General features: G+C 41.6%; 1 protein-coding gene and 1 pseudogene across 1 annotated transcript; one reads left to right on the plus strand and one right to left on the minus strand.

Annotated features, from left to right (window-relative positions):
* Window positions 1-1,628: 1,628 nt before the first annotated feature.
* Window positions 1,629-2,159, plus strand: H3f3cl1 (H3 histone, family 3C like 1; annotated as a pseudogene).
* A 1,911-nt stretch (window positions 2,160-4,070) lies between these two features.
* Window positions 4,071-14,623, minus strand: Cyp4a2 (cytochrome P450, family 4, subfamily a, polypeptide 2). Its single transcript, NM_001044770.2, has 13 exons — window positions 14,413-14,623; window positions 13,321-13,453; window positions 12,594-12,629; window positions 12,018-12,145; window positions 11,044-11,168; window positions 10,523-10,677; window positions 10,026-10,132; window positions 9,758-9,948; window positions 9,538-9,671; window positions 7,485-7,549; window positions 7,290-7,366; window positions 4,654-4,850; window positions 4,071-4,530 (listed from the first exon to the last, which is right to left on the minus strand). The coding sequence occupies exons 1-12, from the start codon at window positions 14,605-14,607 to the stop codon at window positions 4,682-4,684; spliced, it is 1,515 nt and encodes a 504-aa protein (NP_001038235.1). The 5' UTR covers window positions 14,608-14,623; the 3' UTR covers window positions 4,071-4,530; window positions 4,654-4,681.
* Between the last annotated feature and the right edge of the window lie 3,317 nt (window positions 14,624-17,940).

A 17,940-nucleotide genomic window follows, 5' to 3' on the forward strand; every position in this document is an offset into this window, starting at 1 on the left:
GTGTTTGTATGTGTATATATGCGTGTGTATGTGTGTGTGTACTTTTGGGTATGTGTGTGTATATGTGTATGTGTATATGTGTGTATGTGTGTGCATGTGTGTGTACTTTTGTGTATGTGTTTATGTGTGTATTTTTGTGTATGTGTGTGTATGTGTATATATCTTTGTGTATGTGTATGTGTATGTGTATGTGTATATGTGTGTATATGTATATGTATGTATATGTGTGTTTCTGTTTGTCTATGTGTGTATGTGTGTGCGTATTTAGGTATATAGGTATGTATTTCAGATATTAGCCTTCTACCAGGTGTGTAGTTGCTAGAAATCTTCCCCCACTCTGTAGGCTGCTGCTTTTCCACATCATGACGTCCTTTGGCATACAGAAGCCTTTCAGTGTCATGGGCTCACATTTATCAGTTGTTGATCTTAGTGCCTGTGCTATCAGTGCTCTGTTCAGAAAGCCTTTTCCTGGTCAAAACCATGTCCTGCTTTCTCTTCTATTGGACTCAGTTTGTCTGGTCATATATTGAGGTCTTTGATCCATTTAGAACTGAGTGTCATGCAGAGTGGAGGGTATGGATCTATTTGCATTCTTCTATATGTGGCCATCCAGTTTGACCAGCACCATTTATCAAAGATGCTAGGTTTGGTTTTCTGGCATATATTTCTGGCCCCTCTATAAAAGTAAGGTATAAACAAGAATATAGACTTGCTTCTGTGCCTTCAGTTGATTCCATTTATCTATGCATCTGTTTTTATAGCAGTACCACACTGTTTTTATTACTGTAGCTCCGTAGTATAGTTTGAAGTTAGAGATACCTCCAGCCATTCTTTAATTATTCAGAATTGTTTTAGCTATCCTGTTGTTAGGTTTGTTGTTTTGGGGTGTGTGTGTGTGTGTGTGTGTGTGTGTGTGTGTGTGTGTGTGTGTGTACTGTCCTTCCAAGCTCTGTGAAAAATTGCGTTGGAATTTTGATGAGGATTGCATTGCCTCTGTAGATTGCTGTTGGTAGGATGACTATATTAGACATTATATTTACTGTATTAGTCCTACCAAACCATGAGCATGGGAGATCTTTTCATCTTCTGATATTTTCTTCAAATTCTTAAGTGTCTTAAAGTTTTATCATAAGAATCTGCCATTTCCATGGTTATAGTTACCACAAGATATTTTATGATTTTTGAAGCTATTATGAAAGATATTATTTCCCCGATTTTTTTCTCACTCTATTTCTCCTATGTGTATAGGAAGGTCACTGATTTTTGTCAGTTGGTTTTGTATCCTGCTACTTTTCTGAAAGTGTTTGTCAGCTGGAGGAGTTTTCCAGTGGAATTTTTAAGGTCACTAACATGTATTATTGTATCATCTGCAAATAAAAATATTTTGACTTCTTCTATTTGTATCCCTTTGATCTCCTTCAGTTATCTTATTGTTTGATTTTAAGTACATTATTGAGTAAGTACAGAAAGAGTGGACAATCTTGCCTTGTTTTTAATGAAAATGCTCTGAGTTTCTCTCTTCTACTGAATTTGCTTTTAATCTGTTTTTAATTTAATTTTGGTAGGTGGTCTATATCAAGAAAATTGTCTGTTTCTTTTAGATTTTCCAATCTGGTAGAATACAGGTTTTAAAGTATGTTCTTGGCCGCCGCTCTCTAATACCAGTGCTGCCTCTTACTTGCCTCCTCTCACTTGCCGAGCTCCAGCCAAAGGAGGAAAGAGATGAGTAAGGAGGTGGTCATACCATGGCACATACGAAGCAGACTGTCTGCAAATCCACCGCTGGTAAAGCACCCAGGAAACAACTGACTACAAAAGTCGCTCACTCGCAAGAGTGCGCCCTCTATTGTAGGGGTGAAGAAACCTCATCATTACAGGCCTGGTACTGTGGCGGTCGTGAACTCAGACACTATCAGAAGTCCACTGAACTTCTGATTTGCAAGCTCCCCTTTCAGCGTCTGGTGCAAGAAATTACTCAGGACTTCAAAACAGATCTGCGCTTCCAGAGTGCAGCTGTTGGTGCTTTGCAGGAGGCAAAAGAGGCCTGTCTGTCTGCCCTTTTTGAAAATACCAACCTGTGTGCTATATATGCCAAACGTGTAATAATTATGCCAAAAGATACCCAGCTAGCATGCCACATACGTGGAGAACATGCTTAAGAGTCTACTGTGAGCAGCAACATTTCATTCTCAAAAGATTTTTTTTCCTCTTCTTCCTGTTATCAGTAGTTCTGAATGTTAGATATTTTTTCCAAGGGGTCAAAGGTACATAAGTATATGATTGCAAGTAGAAACATAGGGGACAGAATCAGTATTGGCAGTTTCTCTACATTCATTTGTGTGTGATTTTTTAATATAAATGCAAGATGTAAAGCATTAATGCAAACAAAATGTTTCCTTGAACACATTTCAACAGTTCAACCTCATAACTATTATAAATAAACCCGTTAAAAATTTCTGGACAATGCAGGAAACTGGAGTTTTTAAAAATAAGTACATTTCTTATTGACAGCAACTAAATGGTGTTTGTAGCATTTTTATCATACAGTAGACGTCATCCATTCACTGTACTTTTCTAACAGAGTTGTCCTACATGCAAGTACATGTTTTTAATGGTATCTGTCTTCTGTTGCTGTTCATGTACATTTGCTATTAAAATACATTAAATAAAAGAAAATAGGGCTGGAGAGATGGCTCAGTGGTTAAGAGCACAGACTGCTCTTCCTGAGGTCCTGAGTTCAAATCCCAGCAACCACTTGGTGGCTCACAACCATCTGTAATGAGATCTGATGCCCTCTTCTGGTGTGTCTGAAGACAGCTACAGTGTACTTATATATAATAAGTAAATAAATCTTTAATAAACAATAAATAACAAAATAAAGTATGTTCTTATGGTTCTCTTGACTTCCTCAGTATCTGTAGTTTTGTCTCCCTTTTTCATCTCTAACTTTATTAATATGGATCCCCCAACATCTGCCTCCACCATTTAGTTAATTTGGGTATTGATTTTCTCGGAGGACCAACTGTTTGAGGGTTTTGTTGTTGTTTGTTTGTTTATGTTTTATTGATATATCAGCACTGGTGTTGTTATCGACTCCTTTGGAGCATTAGTTTTACTTTTGTTCTATGCTTTCACTTATGCTGTTAGGTGATGAATATGAGATCTCACCAATATCTTTATGTAGGTACTTAGTGCTATAAACTTGCCTCTTATAACTGCCTTCATTACATCCCATTGTGTTTTTATTTTCATTTAATTATAAAAACTTTTTATATTTCTTCTTGATTCTGTCTTGACCCGTTTTTCATTTTAGGCTTTCTGGTTTTGTTTGTTTGTTTGTTTGTTTGTTTGTTTCTATGTTGATATCCAGCTTTAATCCATGGTGACCATATAGGGTGCAAAGTGTGATTTCAACTTTATCTGTTGAGACTTTCTGTGTGTCTGAGTCTATGATTAATTTGGAGAACGTTCCATGAGGTACTGAAATAAAGGTCTATTCTTTTGTATTTCAATGAAGTGTTCTCAAAATATCTGTTAAGTATGTTTGGTTTCTGACATCAATTAGGTCCAGAATTTTAGCTTTGTCTGGGTGACCTGTACATTGGTGAGAGTGAGGTATTGAAGTCATTTACTATCACTATGTGAGGGTCACTATGGGCTTTCAGCTGTAGCAGTGATTTATAAATTTAAGTGTCCTTGTGTCTGGTGTACACCCTTCTTTATACTTCCTGCCATTGTCACAAAAGAATCCAGGTCCATGCCATGAGAGCTTAACAGAATTCTCCAAATCACTAAACTGAATATTCAGAGCACTCTGACCAAATCAGGCCAGGGTAAAATCAGAAAACTCTTTAGCTCCACAAAATCACAAACCTACATTTGTATAAACCAGCCCAGAAGTCAACAATCCAAGTACAACCTCTCAGGAGCTGAGAATTCTACCCCATTCTAACAGTGGGGAGCAGATGGCAACAGGCTTCTCTGATGGCTGACTTGCCAAAAGTGCTTCAGGGAGCATAGGTTCATGCTGAGTAGATTTCTGTATCTTAAATAAAAATATGAAACAGAAATTAATGAAGTGAAATGGATTTATTTACAGTTTGGCCCAAAGTAGTAAAAACTATTCATTTCTATCTACTGTTCTGCATCAGTACTATTATTTCATAGAAAAGATGAGGCATACATTAATTTCACCATGAGACAATCAGAAATATCTAGAAATCTCTTCTTTTGAGTCACCTTCCTTCCTCTGGCTGGTGCCAGAATCTTTAGGATTAATTTTCTCCCAGCATGTGATATCTAAGAACATTTTAATTCATGATGCCGATTGTCCCAAGACTCTGAGAACTGAAGGGAGATAAAGTGCAAGAGTTTCCCTCTAAAATACATCTTTCTCTGTTAGTCCAATGATGATGATGGGTAAGCAGGCTGGAGGACGGGCTGCTGGCGGCAGGTTCAGTGGCTGGTCAGAGGTGAAACCAGATGGGAAATGGGTACACACACAAGCTGGGAAGGTGTCTGGAGTAAAAGCTACAGAAATGAGGGCAAAAAGATGAGTTGGCGGGACACTCAGCAGAAGGATGGGAATCAAAGAGAAAGCAAAATGAGTATAAATTAGCCAGGAACAAAAAGCAGGTATTGCAGGCAGCAGACCTTTGGAGCTGTCCTATCTCCACCAGAATTATCTTAGCTTCTTGAGACGCAGGTGGATCCCATTCTTGGACTTCAACACAAGTCTTGGCATGGGGACCGGGATCCTGGTGGGATCTGGCAGCAACTCAAAGCGAAGCAGGGTCAGGGCCACAGCTACCTTCAGCTCATTCATGGCAAATTGTTTCCCAATGCAGTTCCTGAACCAAGCAGGGACACATACGTAAGATGTGGCCTGAGACTTGCTCTGGGTACGGTGAGTATTGATCCTTTAACCTCAGTCCTGTGGGGCATCAGGGTTCCCCCCCGCGATGGTATCAGCCTAATCATTTTATTTATAGACCACATGCCTAAATCATTCCCTTGCTTTGAGATCACATTCTTTATAGGTTATACAACCACCTCAATCCCTTGTCTTCAAGCTTAGGCTCCTGACCTATGATAAATTCTCTAGCTCCTCTAGGTCTCTCTCTCTCTCTCTCTCTCTCTCTCTCTCTCTCTCTCTCTCTTTCCCTAGTCCTGTTCTTGGGTGTACAGAATGTCATTTGGACAGTGCCAGCTCTGTGGGCATGGAGTCCAAGCACGTGAGTTATTTAATGAGGTAATTACTATCTAGCCAATTCTCTCCACTAACAGTCTCTGGATCTCCAGTGTGAATACTCCTATTCTGGTCAATATGAGAAGGGGTAGGTCACCATCTTGGGGATTATCATCTATGTACAAAAATGGATTGATTCTACAATGGGAGTCAAATATCAGTGGTAGACGCTTGTAGTGAATGCCTCTGATTGGGGATCCTCAAGTTGGTCCTCCATCTTCCTCCCACTCAGCTTTCAGGCTCTAATCCCTCATTTCCCCCAGGCTACTATCATCAGTACCCATATAACCTTATTCCAGAAAAGGCCTTATTTGCATTTGCATTTTCCTATCTTGGTCTTTGGATCCCCACGGTCACCCTCGCAATGCTCTTCCTACTATGCACACTGTCGTCTGGGACAGCTCCAGGTGCCCCAGACAGAACCATCCTTAGTGAAGGTTTGTTGAGTTACCACCTCTTACCTGTATAGCTCCACTTCCTATTTCAACTCATGTGGCTGTAAATGCCACTAATGCTTCCCTTTAGCCTTGCTGCCACACCCAAACAACAAGCTAAGAGTCAGCCAGCTCCCTATCCTCTGTGGCATTCACCTCCTCCTGGACTCTAAGGTAGCAAGGGTGCTTTACTCAAGGACCCACCACACTTCAGGCTATAGGGCAGCAAGGAGTGTGTAACTTTTCATAAGATGTCAGTGAGGGACACATGAGGCTAAGGCAGAAAGAAGGAATGATGGCTGCATCAGGTATAAGTGATTGGCTACATTCTCCTGTCTCAGCAAGGAACGTGGCAGAAAAAAAGTACATTTTTAAAATTCTTTTTCATTTGAATTAATAGAGTTGAATTCTAAAAACACAATAATATGCATAGAGGATAAGGATATTTAAGCTAGGAACTTGACAACCTGCGACTCTCCTATCCTCCAATGGCTGCAGTATGCTTTTAGCTGGTTAAGATGACATTCTTCACTATGGGATAAACTGTGTCATATGTCTTCCAGTAAAATGCCACATCTGAAGCCTGTTCTGTGGGAGCTAATCCACAGCTTTAAGTTTCACAGAATTGGTAAATCAGAAGAAATGCTTACCTTTCATTTTCTCCCCCTTGTGATCCATAGAGACATATTAACTCTGATGACCATTGTATCCAACCCTTAAGAAATCTTAGAGGGAATCTGTGGTCTACAGGATGAGTCCTGTAGACTCTGGAATTTTTTAGCTGCTCATCTCCCTCAGAGCTCTGTCACTGCACACATCAGCTAGTGGTGGGCATCATCACTCAACAGAGGATTTTCCTCAGAAGCTATTTAATGTCCTCATTTCCGGTTTCGGCACCACTAGACTAAGTACACCAGGCCTGTTCACTGAAGTCCCTTCCAGCATGCATAGCTCTACAAATTAGGAATGTATATACATGTGATAAGCATTTGTATATGCAGAAAAACTGTTGTGAGGCTAGAAGTAAAAAACATGTGATGATAGCCCCAGTGTCCAACCTATAGGAAGCTGTGAACTCTTACATATATGACTTTAACAGAGGAACCCACAAAGTTTTTAGAATTTTAAACATATCACATTATAGTACTTAATATATATTTGTTACACATATATTTATAGACACATATATTTTAAAGATTTATAGAAGCATCCAACTGTTGAGTTAATAAGGAAATCTATGAGGCTGTAATGAGAATTTTGAGAAAGAGAAATTGATCCTTTAAGATTTTTGAAAACTTCTAAGCTTAATTTTCATAGGGAATATAATTCTGAAATATGAAGTTCAGAATTAGTTAAAATACCAAAACATACTAATTTTCATACAGATGTCTTAGTGGTCACAGGACGCCGGGTTAATAAAAATTTCTGTGTTATACTGAGTTGGTGCCTTCTTTCCTTTTGCACAAACACAAAGACATGATACCATCTAACCACATCTACCAAAAGAAATACATGCAAGTGACCACATAGGGACATAAGCAATCAGAAATATAGAATATTAATATGTGGCAACCCTCCATCCTTTCCCTCCAACCCTTTCCCATCACCTTGCTCCTCCTGAGAATGGCAGATAAGCATGGCTATGGCGAGGAGAATCTGGTGAGAATCTAGAGGGGTCAAACACCTGCAGAGAGAGCACAGGGCCAGCATGGATGGAGTCAAGCCCATTTCCAACGCAAAAGAATGCAGAATGCTTAAAGTTGCAACTGAGTGAGTCTTCACTCTTCCCCAGGCTTTCATACCTTTGGGTTTGGCCAGTAACTTGGGTTATGATGAAGACCATAAATTAAAATTGTGACTCTGATACCTGTGGGGGAGGGGAGAAAACATGGAGTAAAACATAATTAAGTCAAATCAGTCTGGAGGTTCCTCAGAAAATTGGACATTGAACTACCCGAGGACCCAACTATAACTCTCTTGGGCATATACCCAAAAGATGCTCCAACATACAATAAAGACACAAGCTCCACTATGTTCATAGCAACCTTATTTATAATAGCCAGAAGCTGGAAAGAACCCAGATGCCCTTCAACAGAGGAATGGATACAAAAAATGTGGTACATCTACACAATGGAATATTACTCAGCTATCAAAAACAATGACTTTATAAAATTCATAGGCAAATGGTAGGAACTGGAAAATATCATCCTGAGTGAGGTAACCCAATCACAGAAAAACACACATGGAATGCACTCATTGATAAGTGGCTATTAGCCAAATGCTTGAATTGTCCTAGATGCACAGAACACATGAAACTCAAGACTGATAATCAATATGCGAATGTTTCACTCCTTCTTTAAAAGGGGAACAAGAATACCTTTGGGAGGGAATAGGGAGGCAAAGTTTAGAACAGAGACTGAAGGAACACCCATTCAGAGCCTGCCCCACATGTGGCCCATACATATGCAGCCACCAAACTAGATAAGATGGATGAAGCAAAGAAGTGCAGGCTGACAGGAGCCAGATGTAGATCTCTCCTGAGAGACACATACAGAATACAGCAAATATGTAGGCGAATGCCAGCAACAAACCACTGAACTGAGAACAGGACCCCCGTTGACGGAATCTTAGAAAGGACTGAAAGAGCTTGAAGGGTCTTGAGACCCCATATGAAAAACGATGCCAATCAACCAGAGCTTCTAGGACTAAGCCACTACCCAAAGACTATACATGGGCTGACCCTGGGCTCGAACCTCATAGGTAGCAATGAATAGCCTAGTAAGAGCACCAGTGGAAGGGGAAGCCCTTGGTCCTGCCGAGACTGAACCCCCCAGTGAGCCCCCAGTGAACCCCCCAGTGAACGTGATGGTTTGGGGGGGAGCGTGGTAATGGGGGAAGGATGAGGAGGGGAACACCCATACAGAATGGGAGGGGGAAGGGTTAGGGGGATGTTGGCTGTGAAACTGGGAAGGGGAATAACAATCGAAATATAAATAAGAAATACTCAAGTTAATAAAAGTGGGAAAAAAAGAAATGTAAATAAGATTTACCCAAGTTAATAAAGATGGAAAAAAAACATAATTAAGCCAAAGAATTGGCTCTAGAGCCAATCCCAGTGGCATATACATATGGCCTGTATATAAGGAGTCACCGTGTAGAGCTAATGATCCTTTTGGGGATAGGGAGTTTAGTGAAGTATACATTAGACAACCATAAACCTGATGATGACAGACAGCAAAGAAGTATTGGGGGTACACGGCACTTTAGTGCAATGACAGAACACGTTCATTAAATGTCTTACACACACCATTGAAGAACATACACTAGCTAACAAGACACAATTCCCCTTCTAACACCCCCAAAAGGCACTGTTTCATGCCCATTTTTCACATGAAATACTAAATTTTCAATGAGTCCCATTATCTTTACTTAGGTTTACACTGTTTGCATGTGGCAGAGGTGGGACCATATCCAAGGATGGTTTCGCTAACATGTGCCTTGGACATGTGACAAAGGAACTCAGAACTTAGCAGCTCCCCTCTTTCCTCACCTCAGTTTCCTGAGACACTGGGAGCCATGACACCCACACAATAGTTTCCCTTACCATTTTGTTATTTTACTCATAAACAAAACCTTATCATGACAAGACCTGCGTCTATTTTTTTTCAACCCTGAGTATATGAAGTGACTGTAACTTCAAGGCTGAGAATGACATTTAACCAGCATGTGACATTTCTTCCAGGAGACTGCCTCAGTCTTAACCTTATAATCTCATCTCAAAACTTCAAAGTAAATATTCAGTTTGCTGGGACAACAGAAACACACGTGAGCATATAGGTGACTGGATTTGGTTACCTTTGGGTATGGAACGTCCATCTGGGAAGGTGACAGGGGAGCTGAGCTCTCGACTCACAGAAGGTACAGGTGAGTAGAGCCTCAGGGCCTCCTTGATGCACATGGTGGTGTAAGGCATCTGGTCCAGGTGGTCCCTGAAATAAAGTCCATCCTGAAGAGTCACACAAATCTGGGCAGACCAGAGGTCTCTCCTTTAAGAAGACAGATGAATGGTTCTCACCATGTGACAGAGGTTCCATCACCCAGAATGCTCTGCACCTCCTCTCTGCATCTCTCTTGGTGCTCAGGGTGGGTGGCCAGAGCATAGAAAACCCAGGAGATTCCACTGGCTGTGGTGTCATGACCCTCAAACATGAATGTGTCCACCTCTGCACGCAGGTCCTCATCTGACAAGCTCTTCCCATCCTCCATCTGAATGAATGTGAGAAAACAGACTTTCTATCTCATCTGTGCTTCTGGGCCAAATCTTAACCCTGTTCTCCACTCACTTTGGCAAACAACAGGATGTCCAGGAAATCCAAGTGCCTCTTCTTCCTGGCCTTCTGAAGCTCTTCCTCATTCTGCAGCTGAGCCTTCCTCGTTTTGATCACTCCATCTATCCCATGACAGCACTTGTCAGACAGAACACAGAGCTACAGTAATACACACAATCCCTGAACCTAATGTGTGTGTCCTGTGAAGCCCCAGATGCATGTGCAGGTGGGAATCTCGTCATGATTTGAAGTCTACTCAATCTCATATACCTCAACCTCCACTCAGGTTCATGGGCCACAGAGCCATGACGCACATGTCCCCAATGTAATAAATTTGACAATTCCTGTAATGCAGTTTTAATGCTAACATTCTTGCTCCCAAAACTTACATCTTAGTAACTGACTCAAGTCCTACAGAGGCTTCTGGCAAACTCACTATGTCTGAGATATCTGATCATGTCTTTGCAATGTACCTGACAAAGAAAGGAAGGCAGGAAGGAGGAAGACAGAACCTGTGTGCTCATGAGCAATCTGGCAGGCCCGGCGGGACAAACGGCCATCAGAGGACATATTGTAGATGATGCTGTTCCCATAAAAGGCACTCCTCACACGAAAGAAAATCAGGTTGTTTAGATCCTCAACAGCCTTGGTGTAGGACCTGGAATTTCTATGGACAGGAGGTACAATATACTGGTGATTGGGGTATCTTTCCTAAAAATAGAGTAGGTTCTCTATAGTCATTCTTTCAACCATGGAACATGCAATACCAAGGCACACACCACTTCAAGATTTTTTGACCATTGGAACTTTAGACACATGCCAGGGTTCCACAGTGTCTTATGGGGCTGGCTGGTTTGGTTCTGGTTTGAAATAAGAGTTTGGTCTAGAACTGAATAAGAATCTTATGTTTTGTGGAGGGAACTGTCTTACCTGCCCCACTTTCTTCTTACTGACTAACTGACTGAACTTAAATCATAACTTACTAAACGGACTGGTAAGACCAAAGATTCTACAACAAAGGGTTGTTACTCACACATCCAACTGAACACTGCCCTGGTGGCTGAAAGCACACTTCATAACAGTGTCCAGTGTCATCAAGGAGACATAGTGGAAGATCTCTAGAGGGTGATCCTGGTCATCAAGCTTCTCCCATTTGTCCTGTGGTGAGAACGAGACAATTTCTTAATTTTCTTCAGACGACCTGTGTTTAGACTAATACTTTTCTCTTTATCTATAGATAATCAGTCTAGCGTCCCTCTCCATTGAGTTCATTTGCTTCCAGTAAATTAAAAGCATGAAGCAAATGTTTGTAATCTGTTGTCTGCTTCTTCCAAACTCTTTAACAAAACAGCGTATTTTCTCATGGTGTTTAATTATTGCTTATTTGGTTTTAGAAACAAAGTAATCTTTCAGTTTACAAAAATGGCCCCTTCAAACTTTCAAGACTAAACCAGACTTGAAAAATTTGTATAAACACAAATACAGGAAGGAATAAAATGTATAAAGGAAAAGAAAAGCTGTTGTCCTGGGTGAACATGCCTCATGTGTGCTATTGGTTAATTACATTTCACCTTTCAAATGGTGACGCCAGAAACTAGGACCTAATATGAGGTAAGGATTTGGCAGGTAAGGGTGTGAGGATGTGAACCTGGTTTCTACTTACACATGAGCCACTTAAGATCACACAGAAGGCCTGGGGTCCAAGACATTCTTGTCTTGAAGCTGCCACTATCCAGTTCAGCCAAAAACAGGGAGTTTACACTGTATGGTGTCTTGTCCACTGTGACAACACTTGGTCCTATATTTACCACAGTGCTCTCTGAAGTGTGTGACTCCATCCTGCTGAGCAGAAGCTGTCCAATTTATGCATTTGTGGGAGACTTACTTCATAGCAACAACAGGAGTTATTAGTCTATGTGATCGTCTAGAATGTGTTTAAGAGTAGAGTCATTGTGGGTGTGCTGTCAGGTGGGTACAATAAAATGAGAAAGAGACAGAGAAACTCACTAGCATTATACTGACAGAGTCCGCCATGATTTTGACATAGGGTTTGAGGATGTCATAGTGGAAGGCTGGAGTCAACATCCGCCGATGCTGGAACCATTTCTTTCCATTCAACAGGAGCAAACCATAACCTGTGCCAGAGACTGATCGTTAGTGTGTCTGACAGAGGTGGAATCAAAGGTACTCCTGGGATCATTTGGTTACATTAACTGGGATAAAATGGGGAAATAAAAATTCAGTAATAGTAAGGGTGTTTTATTAGACAAAGACATAGAAAGGGAGAAGTCCAGTTTGTCTGATAAATCTGCTGTGACTAAGACAGAATGAAATGAAGGATTAAAACATGTTGGGATCAGGTCAAGAGGGATATATATATAAATGTCTGACAATGAATGTTTGAAGAAATAATATGGCAGAAACCTGGCATCATGCAGCATTAAAAAGAACTAAGGACTGATTAGGAGAAGAGAAATAATGCTTGATTTAGGAATGGATCATGATACTGTGACCAGTCACCCGTTCTTCTCCATTAGCCAGAGAGTAGTGAAGAAAACACACTCCTTATTTTAATATACTTACCAATCCAGGGAGCAAGGGATTGATAAGGCTTTGGATCTGAAAAGTAAGACAGATCTTGAGGACCAGATAGGAGGATGGTGTTCAAAACTACAAGCTTTTTCTTTCATTTTTCAGAATTTTAAAAATTATTATTTGTGGTGCACCTGCTACAGTGTCTGTGTAGAGTTCAGAAGACAACTCTGTGGAGTTAGTTCATTCCTCCCACTGAATTCAATGTGGGTTTCAGAGCTCAACATTAGGTCATCAGGCTTGAGCAGCAAACCCCTGCACCAACCGAGTCATTTCAATAACCATGTCGTTAGTTCTTGGTGGATTTCAAGTTGATGCATTCCCACTCACACTGCCTTCCATTCCCTTCTGTCTTTGTATTGGGAGTTAGCTCGACTTGGAAAGGCAGACTTCATTGTATCAGCAATGAATGTCTCTGTCATTATGATGTTTGGAAAATTTGTAAAACACATCAACTCAATTTAGTTGTAAAAGGAAAAGGAAGGAAGGGAGGAAGGAAGGAAGGAAGAAAGGAAGAAAATTTAAGCCTTGTGCAGTTATTTTAAGTGCTGAGAACTATCTAATTATTGCTAGCCATATGTTGGTCTCTAGACAGTGGGAATGGTAGGTATTAATTAGACATCGATGGCTAGTATCACTCTTTTCTAATATTACACAGACTTGTAATGAACTTTGGATGACAGATATGCTACAGATGTAAATGAGATTGGACTCTCACCTGATCTTCCCAGAACCACCTTCACATAGTCAGGGTCATAGAGCAGGACTCGTGCTGTGCTCCCTGAGAGCCACTGTAAGCAGGCACCTGGGAATTTCTCTACCCACGTAAGAACCTGCTGGAATTCTCTATCCTTTGGGAACAGACATCAAAGAAAAGACAAATTCATAAAGATGTTCTTTGACATCTAGTGCTTTGTGTGGTATGGGAGATGCAGGACCACCACAGGAGCATTGTTCCAGAATGTTCAGGAAAAGGTAGAAATTTGAGTTGGCTTGATGATTTGTCCTTTTTGTCCCTTCCATCTAGGCCATTGCTATGTCCACGGATTTGCCCTAGCCAGATCCTGGACCCTTGTTAGATGAAGCTAAGGCTTCTTAGAGAAGCTACTGGGGAAAGAGCTCTGAGTTTAATATTCTTAAATGTGGCTAAGTGTGTAATCCCACACTGAGTGCCTCTTCACACAGACCCAGCCAAATTATATTCTGCTGAGAGCTGGTATCACAGTCAGTCATTCTTAAAGCTTATATACACTTGAGGGTGGGGGACGCTAACTAATCCAGAAAGTGTCAGAGGCTCCACAAAGCCCTTGAGTTGTTTGCTTTCTGAAGTTTAGGAGTTCCCTTGCAGGATGGAATGTTTCCCCTCCACCATAGAACTTCCTTTATCGTAAGGGACTTTCTTTCTGGATGGAAGTTTGTACCTCTCTTTACAACACCCTGTATTGTAATCATCTGTTTCTCTCCAAACTGGGAAGTTTCAATCTCAGAGGAAACTGATAGACAGCATTGAAAGCATCACTTCTAGAAGTTCTCTCAGATAACAGCCTAGATTAGTTGCTTCTCTGTAGCTAACATCACCCACCCACTCCATAAAGCCAGGCTGTTTTCCCATTCCCTTCTACATTCTGAGATTTGAGTCCTATTGTCATCATGTATCTTTTTAAAAAGAGTATGCCCCACACGATTAAGGCAAGCCTGCTCTTAGAAGTAAACCCAGTGTTCTTCAGAAACTACATGATTATCACAGAGCAGACTGCCCTGTATAACTTTCCTACTTTTCATACTCTTCCATGCTCTCCCTTCTTCCTACCTTCAGGTTGTGGCCCCAAAGCCAGTGGGAAGGCGTGGATGGGAACTTCTCGAGGGCCTTGAGCAGCCATTGCCTTCGTAAGTAGAATTGGACTGCCTTGAACAGCACCAGAAATAGACTGAGCAAGAAGGCCCCTTGGAAGAACCCAGAGACACCATCCAGGGATCTTGTAGGGCTAAATACAGAGAAACCCATGGTTAATGGCTTCTGGATCACTAGGGTCTCTGAACATGTGGAACACCTGCATTTAAATCATGAGGAGGTAGACACACCTACTTGTGGGAGGGAGAGTAGAAAAAAAGACAGGGAGTGACCTCAGACTCCAAAGTTTATTACTCTGCAACATCAACTTTGGTAAACAGTAAAGTCAAATCCCTAGTAGCTGATCTTGGTAAAGTCTATGTATATACCCACTCTCTTATCTCTGAACTACTCATAATATTTATTGAACACATATTAAACATTATGTAGTATCCTCATTGATGAATGAGGTAAACTCATGAAATAGACATTAACTTTGATATCAAAAGATTCATATTCAAACCCCCCCCCCCCGTGGATCCCTGCCCGGAGCAGATCGCTTCTCCCAAACCTCATGGGAGAGAGAGCTCACCGCCCGGACAGTTGGGCACTCCTGAGACTGCAGAGCACAAGAGACCTTATCCTGGAGATAAGGGCACAGGAGTATCAGGTCCCCTGCGTCTGAGACACCACCAGAACCTGAAGGGACCGACCAGATAAACAGTTCTCTGCACCCAAATCCCGTAGGAGGGAGAGCTAAACCTTCAGAGAGGCAGACATGCCTGGGAAACCAGAGGAGACTACACTCTGCCCACATTACTGATTCCAGAGGAAAACACCAAACGCCATCTGGAACCCTGGTGCATGGAAGCTCCCAGAAAGGGTGGCACAGATCTTCCTGGTTGCTGCCCCCGCAGAGAGCTCATAAGCAACACCCCATGAGCAAACTTGAGCCTCGGGACCACAGGTAAGACAAACTTTCATGCTTCAAGCGACCTGCCTGGTGAACTCAGGGCACACAGATGCAAAATTCCTCTGGGACTGAACACTTCCGGTTTTCAGCAGGATTCCCAAACCCGCGGATCCCTACCCACAGCAGATCACTGCTCCCAAATCCTGTGGGAGAGAGAGCTCACTGCCCGGACAGGTGGGCACTCCTGAGACTGCAGAGCGGAAGAGACCAGCAACACTGCCCACCCCTGCCCACATCCCTGGCCCAAGAGGAAACTGTATACGGCCTCTGGGTTCCTGGAGATAAGGGCACAGGAGTATCAGGTCCCCTGCGTCTGAGACACCACCAGAACCTGAAGGGACCGACCAGATAAACAGTTCTCTGCACCCAAATCCCATAGGAGGGAGAGCTAAACCTTCAGATAGGCAGACAGGCCTGGGAAACCAGAGGAGACTACACTCTGCCCACATTACTGATTCCAGAGGAAATCACCAAACGCCACCTGGAACCCTGGTACACGGAAGCTCCTGGAAAGGGCGGCACAGATCTTCCTGGTTGCTGCCCCCGGGGACAACTCATAAGCATTACCCCACGAGCAAATGTGAGCCTCGGGACCACAGGTAAGACAAACCTTCCTGCTCCAAGCCATCTGCCTGGTGAACTCAAGACACAGGCCCACAGGAACAGCTGAAGACCTGTAGATTGGAAAAACTACACACCTGAAAGCAGAACACTCTGTTCCCGTAACTGGCTGAAAGAAAACAGGAAAACAGGCCTACAGCACTCCTGACACACAGGCTTATAGATAGTCTAGCCACTGTCAGAAATACCAGAACAAAGTAACACTAGAGATAATCTGATGGTGAGAGGCAAGCTCAGGAACCCAAGCAACAGAAACCAAGACTACATGGCATCATCGGAGCCCAATTCTCCCACCAAAGCAAACACGGAATATCCAAACACACCAGAAAAGCAAGATCTAGTTTCAAAATCATATTTGATCATGATGCTGGAGGACTTCAAGAAAGACATGAAGAACCCCCGTAGAGAAAAACAGGAAAACATAAATAAACAAGTAGAAGCCTACAGAGAGGAATCACAAAAATCCCTGAAAGAATTCCAGGAAAACACAATCAAACAGTTGAAGGAATTAAAAATGGAAATAGAAGCAATCAAGAAAGAACACATGGAAACAACACTGGATATAGAAAAAGGAAGAGAGAAGGAGCCGTAGATACAAGCATCACCAACAGAATACAAGAGATGGAAGAGAGAATCTCAGGAGCAGAAGATTCCAGAGAAATCATCGACTCAACTGTCAAAGATAATGTAAAGCGGAAAAAGCTACTGGCCAAAACATACAGGAATTCCAGGACTCAATGAGAAGATCAAACCTAAGGATAATAGGTATAGAAGAGAGTGAAGACTCCCAGCTCAAAGGACCAGTAAATATCTTCAACAAAATCATAGAAGAAAACTTCCCTAACCTAAAGAGAGATACCCATAAGCATACAAGAAGCCTACAGAACTCCAAATAGATTGGACCAGAAAAGAAACACCTCCCGTCACATAATAGTCAAAACACCAAATGCACAAAATAAAGAAAGAATATTAAAAGCAGTAAGCGAAAAAGGTCAAGTAACATATAAAGGCAGACCTAACAGAATCACACCAGACTTTTCACCAGAGACTATGAAAGCCAGAAGATCTTGGACAGATGTCATACAGACCCTAAGAGAACACAAATGCCAGCCCAGGTTACTGTATCCTGCAAAACTCTCAATTAACATAGATGGAGAAACCAAGATATTCCATGACAACACCAAATTTACACAATATCTTTCTACAAATCCAGCGCTACAAAGGACAATAAATGGTAAAGCCCAACATAAGGAGGCAAGCTACACCCAAGAAGAAGCCAGAAACTAATAGTTTTGCAACAAAACAAACAGAAGAAAAGCACACAAACATAATCTCATATCCAAATATGAATATAACAGGAAGCAATAATAACTATTCCTTAATATCTCTCAACATCAATGGCCTCAACTACCGTATAAAAAGACATAGATCAACAAACTGGATACGCAATGAGGACCCTGCATTCTGCTGACTACAGGAAACACACCTCAGAGACAAAGACAGACACTACCTCAGAGTGAAAGGCTGGAAAACAACTTTCCAAGCAAATGGTCGGAAGAAGAAAGCTGGAGTAGCCATTCTAATAATAAATAAAATCAATTTTCAAATAAAAGTCATCAAAAAAGATAAGGAAGGACACTTCATATTCATCAAAGGAAAAATCCACCAAGATGAACTCTCAATCCTAAATATCTATGCCCCAAATACAAGGGCACCTACATACGTAAAAGAAACCTTACTAAAGCTCAAAACACACATTGCACCTCACACAATAATAGTAGGAGATTTCAACACCCCACTCTCATCAATGGACAGATTATGGAAACAGAAATTAAACAGAGATGTAGACAGACTAAGAGAAGTCATGAACCAAATGGACTTAACAGATAATTATAGAACATTCTATTCTAAAG

The sequence above is a fragment of the Rattus norvegicus genome, chromosome 5, assembly GCF_036323735.1.
Source record: "Rattus norvegicus strain BN/NHsdMcwi chromosome 5, GRCr8, whole genome shotgun sequence".
Taxonomy (NCBI): domain Eukaryota; kingdom Metazoa; phylum Chordata; class Mammalia; order Rodentia; family Muridae; genus Rattus; species Rattus norvegicus.